At 27.1% G+C, this 25,512-nt stretch overlaps 1 protein-coding gene across 1 annotated transcript in view; it reads right to left on the bottom strand.

Moving 5' to 3' along the window:
* Positions 1 to 11,821: 11,821 nt before the first annotated feature.
* Positions 11,822 to 25,512, bottom strand: part of LOC136078126 (uncharacterized) — a 134,106-nt gene continuing 120,415 nt past the window's right edge. Inside the window, exons 6-9 of the mRNA XM_065793102.1 lie at positions 14,631 to 14,826; positions 14,450 to 14,543; positions 12,339 to 12,388; positions 11,822 to 12,259 (exon numbers count right to left, since the gene is read on the bottom strand). Of these exons, the coding sequence (XP_065649174.1) occupies positions 12,078 to 12,259; positions 12,339 to 12,388; positions 14,450 to 14,543; positions 14,631 to 14,826 (522 nt within the window). The 3' untranslated portion in view covers positions 11,822 to 12,077. The remainder of the gene's footprint in view (positions 12,260 to 12,338; positions 12,389 to 14,449; positions 14,544 to 14,630; positions 14,827 to 25,512) is intronic.

Raw genomic sequence — 25,512 nt, 5'->3', positions numbered from 1 at the left:
TTCGGTCGGACTACCCTTTAAAACCGACAGAGATTAATTAACAAAGTAATGTAAAGTTTACAAATTTTTTAATGAAGCATTTACAATTTTCAATTCATTTACAATTAGTTTTAATTTTTAGAAAATCTTTAATTTAGAAAACTTATTTATAGTTATTATATAAAAGTTGTGAATTAAGCCAAAATGGCATCTTCTTCAAAACAACAAAAAATCGGCAAAGAATGTCGTATATTTAATAGACAAAATACTTTTTGAGAGAATTTAATTCGGTGCCAATCTGTTTTAGTATGCAAATAATATAGTTTAAATAGACACCATAATTCAAAACATTCAAAAACTTATAATCAGTTTGTCAACGAGGTACGAAAAGAAAAAGCTAACAAAAGCTATTTGAGAAGAGAGATTAATTTCACTCATACTTGAGTTTTCTCTGATGAGTTTTTCAAAATCTAAAACTAGATTTGCACTGAAAAATACTAACTTGTACAATACATTTGGAATCGCAGCCAATCAGTTGCCAATTGACATTGTGAAACATTATGAAAAAAGGCATGTTTGTGATATTTTTTACCAATAAACTGTTATTTTTACTGTATCTAGCTAGTACATGTGTGCGCAGTGTTCTTTTACTAGACTACATTTAATGAATTAAAATAATCAATATTTTTAAATAAAATATCTTTAAAAATCTCCAACCCCCAGTAAACAACTAAAAAGCTAACTTCGGCTCTCATCAAAAAGTTGTGGCCACCCCTGCTTTAAAAGAGTGACATTTGAAAATCTTTTTACTTAAAATAATGTTGTGTTTGTAAAGAGAACGTTAAAATTTTAATACTTATTAAAAATGCTTCTCAAACAACCAAAAAAACCTTATCTTAATGTAGTTGAATAATATAAAGGAATTTCTCAATTCTGATTACGCGATTTACATTTTTTTTTAAATCAAATAAAAAAATTGCATCCTTTGAAAATAACTTCTTTTTTAAATCTTTAAAGTTATGCAAACCGGACCAACAATTGAACAAAAGTTAATTTTGTGGTCCGTTTTTGCTTACTCTCCTCTATTGCATGGCAAATTATGAATAAAGTTATTACGGAATCAAATGCACTAAAAGAAGCAGCAGGTTTTTTAACTAAACAGTTTAGCTGTTGCATCTACCAAAAACTACATTATTTTTTATTAAAACTAAAAAAAATAGTTTTGTCGATCAGAATTTTTAGGTGTATATCCGTCTCCTATCAAATATGTCACTGCATTTTCTTTAATAACTTTTATCGTATTAACAGTTGGTTAAATTTTCTAGTCTTTCTAGTTTGAATTAATTTTTTTAATTAAGTCAAATTGTTTAAATAAAGCATTAGTTAAAATAATGCATTTAAAAGTTAACTTTTTTCAATAGGGACGCACTCACAAAGATGTGTGTTATTTTTAAAAATTGTTTCTTTTTTCATATTTAATTTTGGATACACTTGTGTAATTTCTATGGTAAGAAGATTATAAAATTGAAAAAAAAAAAATTTAATAATAGGTGATTAAAAAAATGAAAAAAATAAAAAAGTAATTTGAAAAAACCTTTTGTTGACAAATCTAAAATTCTATTAAAAACTATTCGCTTGAAAAACTTTACGGGTTTATCATCTGTGTATCAATTGCAATTGCAAATCAATTATTACTGAGATAATCTCTTTTCCAAATACAAGTAGTAGCGTATAAAATAATCAACAAAATATTTAAAAAAAGAATCAATGTAATGCATAGTTCTAAAATAATAAGTTCTAAAATAATAAGTTCTAAAATAATAAGTTCTAAAATAATAAGTTCTAAAATAATAAGTTCTAAAATAATAAAATTAAATAACTTGCATTTTATTTTATCATAATTTTTTTTTTAACACATTACTAAATTTTATGATTTTAACATTTTTTATCGGACTAAAATTTCTTTACAAAATGTAACCAGTAAAATAATTTTGATGTAGCTTTTCTATTTGAACAAGAAAATCTCATTCTCCTGGCAATTTAGAATAATAGGGGTAATGTTGTTGTTCTTATCTGCTAAAGAAACAATATTAATCATAGGTTTATAATTTTGTTTTTTATAATTATTGAATGTACTTTGATATTTCCAAGACAAATGTAAGTACTTTAAGATTGGTTCTCAAAACTAGGTGGTTTTGTCATAAGATTCATAGGCTTGAAACTTTAAAAACAGAAATTCTGCAGCATTTGCTAAGTTAATTTTATTTAAGCTTAAGACAGTTTAATGTCAAATATTGATATTAAACTTTGTAGAGGACAGACGTATGATGTTTCTGTGATGTCTGGAAATAAAAGTAGGGGAGAAGGGGGCAGCTTTAAACTTTTTTTTATCTTTTACTTATAATTCAATATTTTATTCATTTTAACCTTTTTTCTTTCTAAATAGTCAAAACAATTATTAAGGAATGAAATTGAAGTGTTTGTACAATTTTCAACCTAAAAATAAAGTCAGTATTCTTGCATTTTTAACATACATAAAAATGTATGTTAAAAAAAGTAAAAATCTACCTGAGGCAGCTTTTAATCATTACCAGCAAATGAAAACAACTGAAGTTTAAATATGAAGATTAAGATATAGGAAGGTGAAGATATAAATGATTAACATATTTTTTAACTTCATCAAGTTTAACTTTTATTGGTAACAATTAGATCACTTTTTTCTAATACAGTCTAATGTTATTATCACTTTAAAAAATAAAATTAAACAAGACTTATGTATAACTATTAAAGCTAGTAATAGTATTAACTTATAACTTAATAAAATAAAATCAAAATTTGAATAATGTTTATAAGAACATTTATAAATTTAAAAGTTGATATTTTACAAATATGCTGTGATGAAAATTAAAATAATTCTAGTTAATTAAATTCAACATAGAGTAAAGTATTTTTTGTGTTAGCTTTGGAAGTTTCTTGTTTTGAAGTTCTCTTTGTTTTTTAAAATTTTGTCTTGCGTAAAAGATAAATTTTTTTATTTCTTCTCTTTCTGGAGTGTCAGCGAGAATCTTAGACTTGCTACTTTTTCTGCCTTTATTTGTTTTTTTGCGAGGTAGAGCTTTTGGAATTGGTTTGACGGATACAGTGTGGTTTAATTGTACTGTGTGGTTTAATTGTAGGGCATTGGAAACAATTTTTACTTTTTGGCGATCAATCTCATTATCTTGATTTTTAACAATTATGCTATGAGATGTGTTAAAAGCTTAATGTATACTAAATGTTTCGGTCAGAGGACAATTAGTTACTTCAGCACATAGAAAGTCATTGTCTCTGAAAGCATTTCGTGAAAAAAGATAATACAGTTGTGGAAAAACCAGAAATAATATTCCTGGCAATATATGTAGCGGTATGTGTCAATATGCCAACTAAATCATGTATTGATATTTTTTTCCCCAGATTGGATAAAAGTCAATCACAAGACACGTAGATAATTTTTGCTTAAAAGGACCATTAACTGCAACGTCTAAAGGTTGCATGCGGTGAGTGCAGTGGTAAGGAAATATTAAAACTACCATTCCATTTTCACAACAATAGTTGATAGCATCTAATAAACAATGGCTTTCATGATTGTCCTTAACGAGTAAAACTGGATCATTTTTTGAACATTTAATAAATTTTTTGTGTTCTAGATTACAAAAATATTAGTGTTGTTACTTCAGTAAATTTTTATTTAATATTTTTGTTTTTAAACTTTTTTTTTTTTTTTTAGCTGAAAAAAAGGTGGTTGTATGGTCAAAAAATTTTTTTTTTGATTTCAAACTTTTTCTACATACCAAAGTTAGTTTCAAGGCTAAACAATGCTTAGTTGAATTTAAAATGCTGAAATAAAAATGTATTTAACTTTTTTATTCTGATTTAGCATTAAATGCAAAAAAAAATAATAAAGATAAAACTACATTTTCTCAGCTAAAAAAAAACAAAAGTTTAAACTTAAGAGTGTACTGACTCTTTTTCATTTTCCTTATCAATGTAACCCTTCCTGATACATCTCCTTTTCCTCCTAGCCACTTTTTGTTTCGTAGTTGAATTTTAATCATTTCTTTTACTCTTGATATGCCCTTCTTCCATGATCCTTGGATTATAAAACTTCCAGGAAGGAACTGCAAATTATCAAACTTTCATTCAAAATCTCTCAAACCATTATTGTAGTTTATTAAAGCTGAAGTATGTATCTATTTTATCATTGTTGGTTCCTTCAGCAGGCTGTTCCAACAACATCAGTTGGGTTTTATATATATATATATATATATATATATATATATATATAGAGAGAGAGAGAGAGAGAGAGAGAGAGAGAGATAGATAGATAGATAGATAGATAGATAGATAGATAGATAGATAGATAGACAGATAGATAGATATATAAATACATATATATTATAGAATTATTTAAACGTTTTTGCAGAAAATTTCAGTCAATAATTGCAGAGTGTATAAAATAATATCTTCTATTACAATTTGTATTAAAAATTAGAACTGTTTATCCTCCTCTTTATGATAACCTTGTAGATTGGCTATGAGCCTGTATTAATTGAGTAAACAGTTCGGAAAATATAGATGGTATCTTGTTAATAATTTAATGTTTTCAGTTTGGACGTAGTTAGAAAAATCTAATATTCAAATAGAAAAAAATAGTCAACTTTTATTAGTATCATAAGCTATTATTATAATAAGTAATTATTTATTTCAGCTTTTTAGACAAAATTTTTAATTTAATATGTATACTAAACGTTGCGAAGAACTTTACAGTACTTTACAGTCTTCATGCGACCATAGAAAGTTCACGCTTAGAGACATAATATCAAGTTTATAATAATTACCAATATTTATATGAAACAAAGATAGTATCCCAGATTATAGTTAATGTTATAATGCTGATAAGCAGCGGCGACGCTAGGCAAATCGTGGATATCGGTGAATTAGCTTTGCGAGGCCTTCATGTAAAAAAAAAGAACTAATAAAAACAAACCTTAATTTGGCCGAATCTCCGGGCTTGAATTTTTATTGAGCACTATATTTTATTGAAAGTTATAAACAAAAGTCAGCGCTGTTATTGTTAATTTTTTTAAACTTATTTATTTTACACTTAATTTTGATATAGGCATTCACACTTTTGGTTCCTAATATTTAAATGTTAGGTTTCATTTTAAGTTTAAAAATTTGGATCGAAAAATTTAGGAGGAGCATTTAAGTTTTATTGTTAATTATGATATGAATTAATAACAATAATAACACGAACAAACACAAATTAAAAAAGACAAACTTTTCGGCTTTTAGCCTCGCTGAATCTTTTTAAATTTGTGTCATAACTAACACCCGCTGCTATTTCAATAGAAAAAATGGATAAAGCAGATAGTCTTTCTTCGCTAATCATGCTTTTTAAGTATGTCTTAATCAGTTTTAACTTTGAGAAGCTTCTCTCAGCAGAAGCTGTACTTACTGAAATTGTAAGCATGATTCTAATTGTTATGTAAAGATTTGGATATATTTCTTCAAAATTATTTTCTAAAATGTACTGTATAAGTTGCTTTGCATTATTTATATTTTCAAGTAAAGTGGATTTTAAAATATGCAGTTCATCATAAAGTTCGAAAGAATCTATGTCGCTGTTTTCGCCTTCCCGAAGTATTGTACCTAAATTATTACAATGCTTGAGCAGGTTCTCTCTTTGCAAAAATTTCAAATAATTTATTTCGTAAATAAAACCAGAAACGATTAAAATGTTTATTAAGGGCTTTGAATCGACATTCAGTGTCGACTATGACTGCGACTATCATTGTGTTGAAAAAATTTACTTTGTACTGTGTTTCAACAGATTGTATAGGTTCATCCATATTTTCATAACCGAACATTTGTTTTTTTGGTGCTATTCTTTTTTCTTTAAATTGTGACTCAATTTCGTAAGCGCTTTTTCCCACAAACAATCGAGCATCTACAACGCTTTTCTCAAATCCAGTATCACAAAGTTCTTGAACCAAGTACAAAATAAACGTTAAGTATCTACAACAACTTTTAAGTTTACTGGAATCGATTGCCATAGTTAACTTATATTAATAACAAATAATAAAATCTCATACCACACGTGTATAGCAGCAATAAATTCAAAAGTTAACGTTTCGTTCAAAACTAATATACAGTCGTATGACAATTTATTATGGCCACCTACATTTTTTCTAGAAACTCTAGAAAAATTGTGATTTTCCATCAGTTTTTACAATTTTATCTACCAAAGACGTATTCTAATAAAAAATCAGGTTGTGTGTTAATAAAAAATTACCATTTTATAAGAATAAATACACTTAAATATAAAAAATAATAATATAATATCTTAGTTACAATCAATATTTTGTAACCCCCCCCCCCCCTTTTGCATCGATTACTGCCTGTACCTTTTTAGGCATGCTTTTTATGCAGTTTTCTGCCATTTCCTGCAATCTTGCATTGTGGTTCCAATGTTTTATAATACTTTCTATTAGAACCACCTTGTTTGTAATATTTTCCTTGGCCACCTCCTTTTTTAATAGCTCCCAAACATTCTCTATAGGATTGAGATCCGGCAAATTTCCCGGCCAGTCCAACAAAGGAATATTTTTATCTTTCAAAAAGATTTTGATAGACTTAGCCGTATGGCATGGTGCTCCGTCTTGCATGAATGTTTTGTTTTCCTCTGGACCAAACCATTCCGTCAATTGGGGTAACAATTTTGTTCCAGGACATTTTTATTCTGCACCTGGTTCATTATCCCTTGAACAATGTACAGCCTTCCTATTCCTTTTCCACAAATGACCGACCAAATCATCACCGAGGTTGGATGTTTGACGGTTTGAATAATACAGCTACTTAAATATTTCTCTCCAACCTTCCTTTTCACGTATTGTGCTTTTTTTGATAAGATTTGGAACGTGCTCTCATCACTAAAGCAAACCTAAAAATATTATACGATGGTTCATTGACCACAATGCATAGATTATCTAAAAAATTTGAAGTATTAATTAATAAAATAATCTGTTATACCGTTTTCCAATCGTCTTCAGTTCAATTTCTATATTTTTTTGCCCATTCTAATTGCTTCTCCATCATTTTTGGCGTTAATTTTGGCTTTTTAGCCGGACGTCTTGAGCTGTAGCCAAGATCGTGTAGACGACGCTGAACCGTTCTCTTGGACATCTTAATACCAGAGCTCTCCAACTTCTCAGTGATATCATCATTTGATGCTAGCCATTCTTCCAATACTATTTTGGTAAGAATTCTTTCACCTCGTGGAGTAAGAATTCTTTTTTTACCACAGTTCCTAGTCCTTTTTGGAGTCAGGTTTTCCATGTTGACAATTTTTTTTTGGATATTCTGCGCTGACACTCTAGAACATTACATCTTCTGGCGATTCCTCTTTGGGAAAAACCAGTATTTGTAAGAAGTGCTTGGATTTCACTTTTTTTTTCTAGAGATAAGTCCTTCTTTTTGCCCATTTCTAAAAAAATAACCAATTTTAGTACGAAAATTTCTATTATTACTTAAAATAATTTTAATCACAAAATACTGAGTGAAATAAAAATATTTTTATGTTAATTTATGTAATGTAATATTCTTAAAGTAAAATTAATCGATTTGAGTACTTACTTTATTGATAACTTTGAAGAATATACCAAAACTAACAGAGAGTATTCAACACGTGCACTGTTAGAATAGCGGTCTCAAGATGGCGTCACACAAAATGGCTGCCAAAAATGACAGTGTTTACACCAGCATAAAATTTTAAATAATTTTGTCAACGTATAACTATATTGTATGCATCCAAATAAATTAAATTATATAATTTCGAACTATAATGCCAAGAAAACAAAAGATAAGCAAGGAATGTTAAAATTTATTGGCTGGCCATAATAAATTGTCATACGACTGTATATATATAGATATATATATATATATATATATATATATATATATATATATATATATATATATATATATATATATATATATATATATATATATATATATATATATATGTATATATATATATATATATATATATATATATATATATATATATATATATATATATATATATATATATATATATATATATGCATATATAGTTCTAATTTAAAAAATGAATAGCAAACTGTTAAATTTATGAACTTCAATATAAATTATGGTTTGCAAAAAATTTCACATTGTACCTAGTACTGTCAACGTGTTAACATTTAAATTTGCTTTTTAAAAGAAAACAAATCAGCATAACTAAAATATTTAAACAAAACAAATAAATTTGTACAACTTGTTCATATTAATATTTATGTGTTATTTTAACGTAAATATTTGACTTATTCAATTGAAATATAAAGTGTTACTTTGTTTGAGTTTGGTAATAGTTAAAACTAAACGCACAAAATTTGCTGGGAAACCAATACTCTACAGTTTTAACCTTTAAGTGTTAAAGTGTAACCTGACTTACTTTGTCTCAAAATGCCAAATAAAGAAAAAAATCACCATGAATACAGAAAACCTGTATGTTTTCAGTGCTTAAGAAAAGCCAATAAAGAGATGACTGATTTTTTCTTTGGAAGTTGAAGAAGAGATTCAGATGAAAACGCTTCTTTACACCCCTGACAATCAAGCAGTAAAGATTCTTCCAAGTACAAGTGAGCCAACATGTGACTGCTTAATTTATTTCATTGGAAAAACAAAATGTGAAAACCCTCTATTAACAAGCATTGCCCAAATGGTTCACTCTAAATAACAATCAGTCGTTGAGATGCAATGTTCAACATGTTTTTCTATTTTTGGGGTTTTCATAAGAGTTGCATCAAAGACAGAACTTTTTGAATGCCGCAACAAAAGACAATGTTACACCTGAAAGAGTAGCTGCTTTGGTTATTCCAAACAAGACTCAGCGCATTGAGCTGTAAGACTATATTAAGAAGAAGGAAAGCTTTCTGTGGTTTAGAAGAAGGAAAGCTTTCTGTGATTCCAGGTAATAAATTTTTTTGGGTTAATCATTTTTTGAATTTAATAATTTATGAATATTTAAACAGAATTAAATAAAATAAAGCTTTAGTGAGTGCGACCTCAATAATTACCAAGAATTTAAAAAGAAAAATATAAAAGCTTTACCTATATTTTTTTTTTGCAGGACTTTTCAAACGTCGATAATTTTTTCCAGCTGTGGATGCATTAGCTGCTCAAAATCTGCTCGTTTTTCAAAGCCAGATTTCAAATCGTGGTGTAAACAAGCTTGCATCAACTATAAATCTAATGGCGCTACAGAAAGTTGTAGAATAAAGCTTTCATTTATAGTTTGATTGACTAGATAAACATCTTTCTCATTTGTTTGTTACTTTAGACATATGTGATACAACAAAATGCAATATTTCAGATTCAAAAAGTCTTTTGGTATATTGCAAAGACATGGATGTACTGAGAAGAACTATAATTGAGAGGAGAGGCACAGGATTAGACTATATTCTAAAAATTATTTTATGAATGGAAGTAGTGGTTTCCTAAAAGTCTTTCCTGGACTTCTCAACATAGAGACACAGAATGACTCTCCTCCATCTAAGAAGCTTTATCAAAAGACTCTGGAATTAAGAGACAAAAGAAAATCTTTTTGAAAACTATAGCGATGTCAAGTTGAGCCTTGAATTTTGTTTTCATCATGTGACATGAAACTTGCCAACATTGTGTGCAGTGTACAATCTTATTTATGTGTTTACCTTCGCACTTGTAAGGTGGAGTCCAAAAATCTTCACCAGAGAGGTAAACTCAGAATCTTAAGATCTATTTAAAGTATTCACAAAGCTTATAAAGTCGGAGCCAACGCCACAAAGACAAAAGACTTCCAAAATATTGTTCATGAATCCATTGTCAAGTTGGCATTTAATAACTTGATTACAGATTTTCCGCCGATAGATCTTCACTTATTTCTTGGGATGGAAAACTGCTTATTCAGGTGCCTTGGATTATCTTATCAAAAACAGTGAATGTTCAGCAAAAGCCATTTTAAAGTGGGTAATTTGCAGAAAATGACTGCAGTAAGCTTTTGAAAAATATTGATTTGCTTCAACAGTTGGCTGAAAAGTATTCTTGCTTCTTGACGATTATATTAATTGAGAAACTTCGGAAATTCCGTGCAGTAATTCATAAGTGGTAAATTTTCTTGAACATAACTACTTTTCAAAGATTGATAAGTTCAGATGCTCGTAGCTGAATCTCCAAAGCACAACCGTTTCTTATCATTTGTTTGATTGTGCATAAAAATACTTTATTTTTTTGTAATTTGAAGTTTTATATCTTCTTAAGGTTAACGTTTTTATTGAGTATTAATGAAACATTCAGACAAAATGGTTTCCGCTTTTTTCTCTACAATTATTTAAAGCCCATTTTTGAAAATATGGTTTTATGTTTTTCAGTAAGCTTAACCAGTAATGGATACTTCTGTTTTAGAATAGATTTAGAGCATTAAAACTTTTTTTTTTTGAAACACATGGTTTAGAGTTGTATGTTATTTTTGTTTTTAGAAAAATAATTTTGTAAAAAAATAATAAAGTTCTTCATATTTAAAATTACTTTTTCTTACACGGACGAAATAGTTTGATTTCAGAATTTATACTAATGTGAGCGTCTCGTTGTGCACTACTATACCCTAAAAAGTTTTTGTTTGTACGGAAAGTTCAAATTAGGTTGCATTTTTTGACACTGTGGCATATTTTATATACTTATATACGCTTGTTTTTAAACAATACATAACTTTTTCCATATATTTGTTGACAATATAGTTTTTTTTTCTTATATTTGTTGACAATGTTGAAGATGATGATGATGATGATCATCATCATCATCATCAACATTGTCAACAAATATATTAATGTTAAAAACATTAAGAGCTTTAAAATTAAAACTAACTCTATAGAGACAGAGAATTGCAGTAGAAAAAAAATATAAAATAAAAAGAGTAGAGTATGACTATAATGTAAATAAAATTAAATAAATATTTTAAGTGAGACGCGTCTATATTGAGTAAACAGGGCTTTGTGGTTATCGACTCCATAACTTATATCAACAAGTCTATTGGTTGAAATTTAAACTAAAAGCAATCCTCTTAATGATATTTCGACATAATTTAAAGTACCACTTAAACAAATAGTTACAACAAGTAAGATTGATATTTGTTTAAAAATTTCTTTTAAAACAACCGGTGTCGGGTACCGCAACAAAACGGACGATTCCGGAAACCCGTAAAAACAGCTGAATTACCGGGTACCCCGCAAATCACTAGTTAATATTAGAATGACGGTATGGAGTAAAAAGCAAACTTTTTTGTGAACCGTAATCTTTATGATAGTTGATGACGTAATAGTCGTCAGTTTTGTAACCATTTGTTTGAAACTTATTGTTTATATGCATGGAGTCCTTGGTGCCATTATACCTAAGCACTACCAGTTCAAAAACTGATTGTTCCTTTAACCTAAAAGCTTTTTTATATTTTTAGAGCCCCTGAATACCAAAAACTAGGAAAAAGTAATCTTTTTATCACTTCTGCATTTCTGAGTAAAATTTATTTAAGTTCAATAAAATGATAATACTTGAGTTTATTTATATTTCAAATAAATATTATTAATTATATATATATATATATATATATATATATATATATATATATATATATATATATATATATATATATATATATATATATATATATATATATATATATATATATATATATATATATATATGTATATATATATATATATATATCATTATTAAAATAATAGTTTCAATAGTAATATATAAGAATATATTAAAATTCAATGCATTTCAAGCTAAAGTTTACGCTTACATATTTGCATCAGACATATTTGCATACAATCTTTGACTTTTTTTTTTTTTTGAATTAACGACTATCGCAATATATCCATAGTTTTATTAATTTTGAAATTTAAAAAAATCTCCATTAATTAAATGAATAATCTTTGCATGAAGATTCAATAAACGATTATTGGAATTTTTAGTTTTAATTCACACTTTTTTATTGTATTTTATTAATTTTTTATTTGAAAACTAGATGAACTCGAAACAGACAACCATTTATCTTCCGTTATTATAACGGCAGGTTTTTTACCATGAATATCAACTTGAATAATATTTTCTCGAAATGTTTTTCCATAAAGAAAATTTGTCAAGGGATCGTAACCAATAACTTCTAAGACGTGAATCGGAAAATCTAAAAGAAAATATTTAAACATCGGACTTCAAACATGAAAAGCAGTTACTGCTTCAAATATATAACAAGCAATACTTACATATTGCCTTGCCTGTACTTTTTTCAAGTTGGAAACATGGGCTTTGCTGTCTAAATGAAAAAAATTTCGATTTACATCAACCTTAGCTTACCCTATAGTTAGAGTTCTACAAATTGAAGTTTCCGTTAATTTAAACATTTTGTTTCAAGTCTATTATATTCTGATGACAAATACCACAACATTTAAGGTAAAAAAAACAACCTACTAGCAAAATATTTTTTTTTTTTTTATTGTAGTTATTAAGGTACTCCCAGAAGTCCTTTACGATCTTGTTGCAGAGCACCGCGGAAGAGCATTTAACTAATTCATTTCCTTACCACTGTTGCTTATTGGGCAATTTATTTTTTATTATTTGAGTCAGAGTCAAACTAAGGATCTCTAGGTGTAAGCCAGAACTCTAGCCACAGCAACACGGCAACTAATTGACTCTCCACTAACTCAAATAACATACCTAAATGTTTTTAAACACTTTAAACGCACCTGTTAGTTCCTATTACGCAATTTACATTTTTCAAAAATCAACTAAAAATATGCTTTGATAGAAAAAACTTCTTTTTTACAGCTTCAAGTTTTATATATAAGATGCATTATTAGGCAAAAGTTAATTTTGCGGTTCCTCGTTTCTTTTGCTATCGTATAACGATCATGGAAAAGTTATGAAAACTAATAAACTAAACTTAGCAACGCAATCAAAAATAAAAAAGTTAGCTATTATATTGCGGGCATACCTGGAAAACCAACTAAGTCCATTTTTCTACCGTGTTGAGTTACTTGTACCACTCTGTGCTGTTTCATATTCTCTACCATTTGGTATGCTACACATTCTTATAAGTGAGTATGCTGATGAGTTTTCATTTCAAATAAGTCATAAATTCAACAATTATCTTCAGGAGGAAAACTCATTAATGTATATAGTGCAAATCTCCTGTAAAACGTACATAATTTATTCAACATCCATTGCATAATGGAAATTGTGGCAAAAAATTCTCAGCAAATTTGGTGACAACATAATTTGTGGCGTTAACATTGAACTAACGTTTAGTTAAACTACGGTGGAAGAACTTATTATAGTCCACTGCAGCACTATTTATTAAAGATTATTGTTCGTTATCATTTACGATTTTGCATTGTTGCCAGTTCAAAGACAAACGAAAAAATTACTCTAAAACATTCAGGAAGTACGGTTCAGTGATTTCTTGGACCTTAAGAATTTAGTTCAAAATACAGTATGGAAGAGGAATAACAATGATAATGGGAAAAGTGTAAATTGGCTAAAAGTAAAAAGCTTGAAATACGAAAAAAATTTCCCCAATGTTATTCCGTGCAAATAATGCTACAAAAATAAATTTAAAACGATTATAATCAATTCAAAACGCAAGAAACAAAACGGCTGCCAAAAACGACCCTAAAAGTGACTTTTCAGTGGGCACGGGACCTAAAAAAGACGTCTTTTAAACGTTCAAAAGACGTTCAAAACGTTCAAAAGACGTTTAAAAGACGTCTTTTTTACGTCCTGTGCCCACATGGTTATATTATGTTGTTGTACAATAAACCATTACCAATTAGCATCCAGAAGAAAAGCGATTTGCTTAAATGACAAAATGTCTGGAGCTTTGGCCGTGATACGAGAATTTTCCCACATCATTTATTGCGAGGGATACCATAATCAATAAAGTGTCTGAAGATGAAGAATAAGTATGCTACTATCCCGTATTCCAGATATCCGTAGCATCTCTAGCGATGACAATAAAACTATGTTGCTCCAATCTCTTCAGTTTTGTCGATTGTTATGCCAATCGCCACGTAATACTAATTATCCATACATTTACTTTGTAAAATAAACAAAGAATACAAAATGAATCATTGCAGTTTCATTTGCATTTACATGGTCCATAAACTAAAGCTCTATGTGCGTGAGAAATAAACGAAAATATATTTCCTACACCTATCCTTATCAAAGACTGTACTGCTGTTAATAACTTTTATTATATTAGTAAGATGTTAAACATATAGCTTAGCATGCGTTAAAAATATTTTTTTGCAGATTTGATTTTTTTTTTAACCCTATAACATATCCTAAAAAAAATAAGTTAATATAATGTAAAAGTTACCTTTTTATAATAGACATGCACTCACACAGATGCGTCTTATTTTCAAACTTTGTTTTATTTTTCATATTTAATTTTAGATAGACTTGTATAGTTGCTATGGTAAGAATATTATAAAATTAAATAAAAACTTTTTCAACTGGTTGATAAGAATAAAACAAATAAATCAAAAGTTTGAAAAAACCTTTCTGCGTTAATAGTTCGAGAATTTTATTAAAAGCCATTAGCTTGAAAAACTTTACGGGTTTATCGTCTGTGAATCCATTGCAATGAATAGATGCAATAACTGAGATAATCTCTTGTCCAAATTCAAGTGGTATTGTATCAATTTCATATTCCACAGAAAATTTTAAAAACGAATCAATGTAAATTTTTTGTACCTTAAGAAATTCATGAAATATAAATACAATATGCATTTATATAATATCTAATTTTAATATACAATATATAACTATAAACTAAAACAGACATAAAGTAATTGAACTCATCTGACCAAATATGGCAAGTTATAAAGCTAGACAATTAGTTGATTTTCCTCGGTGTCATTTATTGTCCACATGACAACGACAAAGAAGTGTTTAAAAGAGTAATTAAGAAAATCTAAGCAGGGAAGCAAACCATCCCAAAACTGGAATGCTTATCCATTCTAATCTACGGCGACTTCAACTTCAGACACACAACATACGGAGAGCTTGAATTAGATGGCGCATCTGCAACAGTTTTCCACGTGCAAAAAGTGCATCAAAGTGATATGATCTCCCACAATGTCTAAGCGTAAACTTTTTTATACAAATGGTAACTTTCATACTTATCAAAGAAATAGTGAAGGATGACCAATAAGCACACTAATCTTAGTTATCACGGATGAACCAGACAGATTCATTGATCTACACATAGGAGTCTCACTAGGCCACACACAAGTGGATAAGTAGTAGAAAAAATTAACGAAGCAATCAAAATCTACGTACCAGCGACTGTATTACCTTTTAAGAGGAAAAAAGAAACGTGAAACACCCTTCAAGTTGAAGTAGCTGTGAAAGAGAAGAGAGTACTACGGCGCAAATACTTAGCAGTTGGTAAGATAGACACACGAGGTGATTCGTAACGAACACAAAGTTGCATACAAAAGAGTCAGTAAGGTAGGTAAGAACAGCAACCGTCAGCTACGAGAGTGAGATCTCCGAAGTCAAATTACCTAACCTATGGACACTGTCAATAATAACACCAATCTTCAAGATTGATAACAGAAAAAAGTGCTCATATAGACCAGTGTCACAAACATCAGTACCGTACAAGATAATGAATAGCTTCATTTATGAGCAAATCATAAAGCACTGCAACGAAAACAGTCTATTCTCAAAAGCTTGCCACGGTTTTCTTCGTACCTAAAGTTTTAAAAAGAATAATTACTTTATAAAAGCATAGCTTAAAAAAAATCATTATCAAAAAATCGTGCGAAAGATCACTTTCTTCATTTTTAATCAAAAAAGTTTTAATTGTTATGCATTAAAGTCTAAAATAATAATTATTTTCATCATGATTTTTTCTTATTTTGTGGCTTTTAAGGTGCTCCCAGAAGTCCTTACAGTCCTAGCATAGAGCACCGCGTAAGACCATTTAACTAGGAAGTTTACGCCTTCTTTCTGACCAATATCACTTATTGGGCTTGAGCCGGTAACGCAAAATGGATTAACTCCCCGTGAAGTTAACTTCCGGTTAAAACATTTTAACTCCCCGGTTAATCTATTTCGAAATAAACTATAACCGGGAGTTAAATTATTTTAAAGTATGGCAAAATGGATTAACAGGGGCTTAAATATTTACAGCCCCCGCCGAAATAAATTAACCCCCTTTAATACGCGTTTTAAATAATTTAGCTTATAATAAGTTCTACAAAATTGTGTGAGTAGTTTATTTTTATATAATTTTTTCAAATATATCTTTGTTAGCGTTGCATAAAATTATTTTGTTAAATGTTTTGATTATTTTTGACAAGTTCGTATATTGTTGTGAAATTGAAAAGGAAATCAAAACGATAATAATGTTGCACGAACTTCTGTGAACCTTTCTCTTTTGCTAATAATCATGTTTGAGAGTTTAAATAGTTATAGAGTTTATATAGCTAACTAGTTAGCTATTTAACTTATATATGTATGTATGTGTGTGTATGTATATATATATATATATATATATATATATATATATATATATATATATATATATATATATATATATATATATATATGTACATATATATATATATATATATTTATATATATATATATATATATATATATATATATATATATATATATATATATACATACATATATATATATATACATACATATATATATATATATATATATATATATATATATATATATATATATATATATATATATATATAATATAATATAATATAATATAATATAATACATCTCTATCTTTTCCTTGGGCCCCCCCCCCCCCCACCTTTCCTTCTTCGCCCTTGTTTTTATGATAAAATCATAGGTCTAAAAACTTAAGGAAAGTATAACTGTTGCATAGTTGTTCCTACAATATACCTGGCCAGCATTGCAACAGCTTCACTTCCAGCTATGTTTGTACCAAGAAAATCACCAACTAAAAGAATTTTTTAAAAAGATGAATATGAGAAGTTTTTATCAAATGATATTATTGAATATCTTAATTCTCTTACAGTTGCTGATTCACCAACAAGATGTTCATTTTCCAAATTCGATGATTGTTTCATGTTCCATAAAATTATTCAAAATGAACTACACATACCTGAAGTTGCTGAATGTATTCGTATTGACAAAAATCTTCATGTCAAACTTTTTTATAAAAACCTTCCAGTTTCTTTGCCACCTTGGCTCAGAGTAACCCATCAATGTATGTTAAAGAGAAGGAGTATGCTGGAAAACTTTGATTCACATTTTAGCATTGAAAAAAAAAAGTTGTCTTCCATTCTTGAAGAACTTATAAATCACCAAATAAAAAAAAATCAAATTTATTCTTCAAATATGCTTCAATTTGCCTTGCTGTTGCGTTACACATCATTGCAAACTTATCATTTACTGCTGAAGGAATTTTCTCTTCCATCTATATCACTGTTAGGCAAGCTTAAAGCAGGTGAAATTGATTCTATTAAAATTTTGAAGTTGTTACATGATAATGGGAGCTTATCAAATGATCTTATAATAATTTTTGATGAAATGTATTTGCAAAAATGTGCAGAATATTCTGGTGAAGATGTAATTGGGATTAGTGAAGAAAATGAATGTTATAAAAGCATCGTTTCTTTCATGGCAGTTGGTTTAAAAGAAAATACCTCTTGTGTCATCAAAGCCATTCCAATTATAAAAATATACAGTGATTGGTTGAAAACTGAAATTCTCGGCTTGATTTAATCTTTAATAAAATACAGTTTTAATGTTCGAGGTGTTGTTTGTGATAATCATGCTTCAAATGTTTCCTCTTTTACAAAATTGCTTGATGCACATGGTAAAAAACCTGATGATTTGTTTATTAATGTACAATCACAAAAAGTTTACCTATTACTTGACACAGTGCATCTGACTAAAAACATTCGAAGCAACTTACTAAATAAAAAAAGGTTTATTTTTCCAGAATTTCATTTTTCAGCTTTTAAAGATGAAATTCACGTTCAACCAGGAGAAATATCATGGAAAATATTTCATGATTTATTAGAAAAGGACAGCCTGTTGGATCCAAGTTTGAAAAAAGCACCAAAAATAAATAGCAAGTTGTCCATCCTGGAAACTACAAGCAAAATGTCACTGTTGCTTTAGGTATCTTCCATGAAAGTACAGCTGTAGCAATAAAATCATATTTTCCCAACCGTTTAGATATTACATCTTTCCTAACTCTTTTTAATAAATGGTGGACAATTACAAATTCGAAAAATCAGTTTTCTAATAACTGTCTTGGAAATGCTGCTATTATTAATGATAAAAAACCTGAGTTTTTTCGAGCTTTCGCTGAATGGTTAAATAAATGGAAAAACACCAAAATCCCAAATTTTGAGAAATATACATTATCTCCTCAAACATCATTAGCACTACAAAGAACTTTATTATGTCAAGCTTCTTTAATAGAAGATCTATTGGAACATAATTATAAATTTATATTGACTGCTCGTTTTCAAAGTGATTCGTTAGAAAGAAGGTTTGGACAATACCGCCAAATGAGTGGTGGCAGGTTTCTTGTCAGTTTGAAAGATGTTATCTATAGTGAGAAGATAATCCAAATAAAAAGTTTAATAAAGGAAGGAATTAAAATATTTGAAAATGGTATTAATAATGTTCAAGATACACAACATGCTACATTCTTGATGGATCAGATCAAAGAAAGAGATTATGACTGTGTGATTTTATCAGATGATTCGCGTGAAGTTGCTACTTATATTGCTGGTTTTATTGCCAAAAAACTGATTAAGAAGTTTAAAATATGTTGCAAGTTGCTTTGTAGTCAACGTTGTCAACAGGAGTCGAATGAATATAGTTATTTAAACAAATTGTCCAGAGGTGGGCTAGCAACTCCATCACTAGCCATTTTAGAACATGTCTGTGATAGTTTTGCTATGTTAGATCATGTGTTTGATGTTAATTATTGATCTCAAATGCAACACCGTAAAGCAGCAAAGTTAGTTCTTGGCAGTAGAGAAATATACGAACCATTTTTATGTTTAAATCACTAAAATTGTGGAAAAGAAATTATACACACTGTTATTTCAAATATTTATTTTAATAACATCAGATAGAGAGTCAGTAATTCCATTGTTGCAGATAACATTGTTGCCGTTAAAAAAAGAGAGAAAAAAATAAGAATTTTTTGTTTCACATTTTTAAACAGCTTGTGTAAAAAAATTAAAATACTTTTAAAGCTTTGTTTTTGAGAATTTGTGTATTCTTATTTCTTGTACAGTCCTTGAATATTTTAAAAATTCTACTGACAAATATAACCCATGTCTTTCTATAATCATTTAAGTAATATATAATTATGAAGGTTAATAAATGTTGTGTTGTTTTCAATAAAGACATTTATTATTCATGATTACTATTTATTACTGAAAAGAAACCTAAAAAAAAGCCTTAAATTTTACAAAGTTTAGTGAAGTATAGTATATACTTCGATTAAGCCAACGCAAAATTTTTTATCCTGTGCCAGATTTACTTACTTGAAATTTATAGCTCAATAATTAAAATATTTTGAGAAAGATTGTCCATCCGACAAAATGAGCGCTTTTTTAACTGGCCTTCTATTTTTTTCCGGTTTAAGCAGAATAGAAGGCTGTGTATTTAAGTAGGCCATGTATATATATATATATATATATATATATATATATATATATATATATATATATATATATATATATATATATATATATTTATATATATATATATATATATATATTTATATATATATATATATATATATATATTTATATATATATATATATATATATATATATATATATATATATATATATATATATATATATATATATATATATATATGCATACATATATGAAATATTTACTGTAATTAGGTATTGTATACTTTTTAACTATTTAAAAGTTAAGAGACATTAAAAATGAGACTATTGTCAAAGGCTGATAACATTTTTGTGGAAAAGAGAGCTTGTTTATTGCCCAAAACTGAATATCAACTCTTTCTGCACCACAATGTTGATAAACTTTTCGAATTCTTTACCTAATTACTGCAAATAAAATTAGGCAAAGCTTAAGATATGCTGTCTAAATTAATTTTATATTTTCGCTTGATGCGCTTTGTGTGGAGACTTGCTCAAAGTGGTGACTTATTAATATTATCGACTATCTTATAACCTGCTTCTACAAGGAAGTGCTGCTACATTGACTGAGGATTTGGCATAAGGCAGCAATCTTTTTTCTTTTATTATTTCAATTAAAATTTCTAATGTTTAAATAAAAACAATACAACTCTCCACTAACGAGAACGTAACGTGCGAAAAAATAAAATTATTTTAGAGCGCTAAACTGTAGCTTTAGCTAAAATTACATTGTATTTGTTATGAATTTTGTATTTTTTACCTAAGTTTACGCATAGTTCTATGTTGTCCTGTAGGATAATGATTTTTTGATTTAATTTACACAGTCTGTGTATGTCTTAATTTACACTCTAATTTACACAGTCTGTATTTACACTCTAATTTACACAGTCTGTACATGTCTTAAATAAAAAAAGTAAAAAATAAATTCCGGCATTCCGTCCTGAAATATTATAATTCCGGCCGGATCGGATGTACCGGAAAACATTCCGGTTCTCAAAAATTTAAGAAACTATCTTTTTATTTATTTATTTGCATTTGAAAAATACACAGAATACAAAATGGTGAGACAAATAATTAATAAATTACTCTTATGTAACACCAAAAAAACAAAAAAACAAAATTCAATATGAGTAAATGTGAAAAAATCAAGTTAGTAGACTGCGTGACAATTTAAATCATATTTTTTAAAATTCGATTTGAATGCTAGCAGTGAGGGCGAGTTCACTATGTGGTCAGGAAGTGAGTTCCATCCATTAATGGTTCTTTCGTTGTAAAAAAAATCTTCTAGTATCATTAATGTATTTATTACGTGGAGTAAATTTTTGTGAATGACTTCTAGTAAAATATTTCGTTTTGAAAAAAGTAAAAATATCTGAAAATGGTAAATCAACGAGATTATGTACAATTTGATAAGTCACTCAAAATCAAATTTAATTCTGCGATACTCAAGAGATTCTATTTGGAAAACAATAAGCCTTGATAAGTACCTTTTGCAAACAATTCTGGTAAAATATTTTTGAACTTTTTCTATGCAAATTATATCTTTTAAAAGAAGAGGGCTCTAGACTGGAGTACAAGGTTCTAAAACAGGTCGCACATAAACAATGTAAGCTTTTGACAAAAATTGAAAATTGTTAGAGATGAAGGATTTCAAAAGTAAGGAAATGCGAGAGTATGCTATGCTTAAAATACTAGATCAAAGGACATGGTGATTCCAATATCCTGAATTGAATAAACAGTTTCAATATTGATAATGGAGTATATATATATATATATATATATATATATATAATTATTGTAAATATCGCAAAAATATGCGTTTTTTTTTCTGCATGTTTTATAAAATTTTGTTATAAATTTTACTATTACGTTTTAATCATTAAAAATATTTAATTCGAAACTTTTTTAATAACGTTTTTAAATCGTTTTGCACATTTCACAATGCAAAATCATGCGCAAATTAACAATAATTCTATTACAAAGCTGCCGTTAGCCGAACACGAGTTTTTTATACGTAAGTTGCATTTTTCTTAAACAATGTTTCATAAAAAATAATGTTACTTAAATGAGCATAACTTTTTTTGTAATTATTCTTTTTACATAAAAATTTCACCATTTTATTACAAATTCAAAGCTCTTTCGAACCATATATATATATATATATATATATATATATATATATATATATATATATATATATATATATATATATATATATATATATATATATATATATATATATATATATATATATATATATATATATATATATATATATATATATATATATATATATATATATATATATATATATATATATATATATATATATATATATATATATATATATATATATATATATATATATATATATATATATATATATATATATATATATATATATATATATATATATATATATATATATATATATATATATATATATATATATATATATATATATATATATGTATGTATGTATGTATGTATTTTTTTTATAATTAATTTTTTTTATGTATGTAGAATTTTTGTTTTTAATATACTGAAAAAGTTAAACTACCATTCTCAATTTTGAGTAACAAAGATGCAAGTATAGTTACAATGAAATGACCATAACCTAAAACAAAATAAGTTTAAGTTAGAAACATTTCATAAATAAATCTTTTAATAAATATATAAAGCTATATCTAGATTATTTCTACTCCAGCTAACATTTGCTCTACATTATTTATACAAGTAGAACTTCTAGATGTAGAAGTATTGAATTAATAAGTGAAATTATGTATATAAAGTTATTTCTACAAATAGAAATAATTTTGTATACAAAATATTAAGCAATGATTTTTTTTTTAGCTTAAACGGAAGACTTTATTAGTAGAAACAACCGTAGATTATAAAAAAAATTAAGAATGCGACAGTACGTAAAAAATAGAAAAATATTAATTTCACCTTATAAAGAATGGCAAATATAAATAGTGGCAACCTAAATCTTGACTAAAGAACTAAAGATGCATGCATAAAGTAATACAAAGACTTCAAGTTCTAAACTTCAAGAATCTTTTTTTTTAATTTAGCTCATGTATGTAAACTTCTTGATAACTTTTCAAAATTGATTTTATATCTAATATCCACTGCGCCATGGTAGCAAATAAAGTCCAGCAATGCTTCTAGAGAAGGATTGCTGTACTTTTTTGTTACAATGAACTGCCATCAAGTTTTAAGCCTATAAGTGAAACAGGTATGATAATAAATGTGGACTTTTTTCATTTTTCAAAAGATGCTCTGGTATTTAATTTAATTTTCAGTTTTCTACAGCAGTTTTTCATAAATATTTTACTCTGTTCTAATTTTTTTTATTTTATAATAGGTTTTCAATATACAGTATTTGTGGGTACAATGATACCAGATATACCATTCCTAATGTCTTAAATCAAAAAGTCTTTATCTGAAGTGAATATCCTCGAGGAAAAAATTGAGTTTGAAGATTCATTATTTTTTTATTTTTAAAAATAAATGATATAACAAGTTTTGATAAAAGGGAAATAATTTTAAATAATAAAGTAATGTTTTATTTATTGTTATATTCTTGTTTACATTTATGTATAAAGTTTTCCTAAATAAAGTAAAATGTGATCAAACTAAATATATTCTATGGTTTTTTAAGTTCTTTTTTAGCTTCTGCTAATAATGTTTTGGATGACATGTCAAAATGTGTTGTAGCATTGTTTAAGAATGCTGGAACTTATAGAAATAGATCATTTAAAAAAACACATTGTATATAGTAATTATAAGTAATTTTTTTATAAATGTGTTGTGTTTATATTGTTCCTTTTATACTCTGTGTAAAATTTTACATTACTTATTTCTTATTATTTACATTTTGATTTATTTTTTTACATTTTAGTGAAATGCATGAAAGATTTCTATGGTTTTTTTTCTTTTTAGGAACATTAGTATCACATACTGCAAAATTCGATTTGGTCAATAAGTTGTTAAGCGATCGTTTGAAGAGAGCTCTTAATAGAACAGCATGACAATTACTTTATTATGTTTTTGTATGCTTAAATTGTAAATAAACACAAATGTTAAAACTTTTAGTTATTTATCCGGATCTAGTCTGTTAGACCCAAGTTTTCATTCGTGAAAATGTTTTTTTTCTTTATAACAAGTTTTTTACTTAAATAACTTTTACTAAAAAAAAAGGTTGTTAGGAAAACGTTAAAAACGATAAAACGTTTCATTTAGAGTTAATAAAATAACGTTTTCAGAAAAACGTCTGTTCACCGCTTCATATTTACGTTCAAAAAACCAATAAAAAACGTTTTTGTAGCACCCTTAAAAAACGTTCACAAAACGTTCTTGTGCCCACTGGGGTGAACGAAAAGTCTTATTTAAATCTTTTTACAACGTCATTTGAACATCCTGGTAAAACGTCTTATCTAGAATCAGTTTAGAACGCATCTGAGACGTTCCGTCTGAACGTTTATTGTTTTTTTTTTGTACGTCTCCGTGTTTTTCTGGGTATATATATATATATATATATATATATATATATATATATATATATATATATATATATATATATATATATATATATATATATATATATGTATACATGTATATATATGTGTACATGTATATATATATTTATTCGAAATTTTGATGTTTTAAATTAGTTTATATATATATATATATATATATATATATATATATATATATATATATATATATATATATATATATATATATATATATATATATATATATATATATACTCTCATACAAGATGTCAAACATCTAAATCATATATATATATATATATATATATATATATATATATATATATATATATATATATATATATATATATATATATATATATATATATATATATATATATATATATATATTATATATATATATATATATATATATATATATATATATATATATATATATATATATATATATATATATATAGCACACACACATAAGAAAGGAATTATAAAAACTGATGTTTCTGATCATTTTCCCATATTTTTTTCTATTAAATCAGATGATCAAATAAAAAACGAGGGTAGAATGACAATATAAAAGCGAATTGTTAACCATGGTAACTTAAAATCATTTAAAAATCAAATTTTACAGCAGGACTGGAATCATATTAACTTTAATGATAATATAAACATTTTCTATAATACATTTTTAAAAACTTTCATTAAAATCTATGACGCTAATTTTCCGAAATGTGAAATAAATCTCAAAGCCAAAGACATTATCTCCTTGGATAAATAAGGGACTAAAAAAGTCTTCAAAACTAAAACAAAAGTTCTATATTAAATACTTAAAAACAAAATTCGAAAATCATGAACAAAATTGCAAAAATTACAAAAATCTGTTTGAAAAACTCCGTAAAAATGCTAAAAAAAAGTTATTATTCTAAAATGCTTACGCAACACAAACATAACTTAAAACGCGTCTCACTGCTTGATTCTAGGGGTTTTAGGTTGAATTTCAAAAGACACGAGGTTTTTCTTCCGACTCTATTAATATTTATATGTACGAGGTGGAATGTGTTGAAAATAAAATCGAAAGCGTTCCTTCTTAGCCCAATATTGATATTTTCTGAAGTCCAGAAATTAGCGTTTAAAAAACAATAATAATTATATTATTTAAGCTTACTTTTATTACAAAAATCATAGAAAGCCACGTGACATTTCATTTTTTT

The sequence above is a fragment of the Hydra vulgaris genome, chromosome 03, assembly GCF_038396675.1.
Source record: "Hydra vulgaris chromosome 03, alternate assembly HydraT2T_AEP".
Taxonomy (NCBI): domain Eukaryota; kingdom Metazoa; phylum Cnidaria; class Hydrozoa; order Anthoathecata; family Hydridae; genus Hydra; species Hydra vulgaris.
The sequence above is the reverse complement of the archived record's forward strand: the minus strand, read 5'-3'. Positions and strand labels throughout refer to the sequence as shown.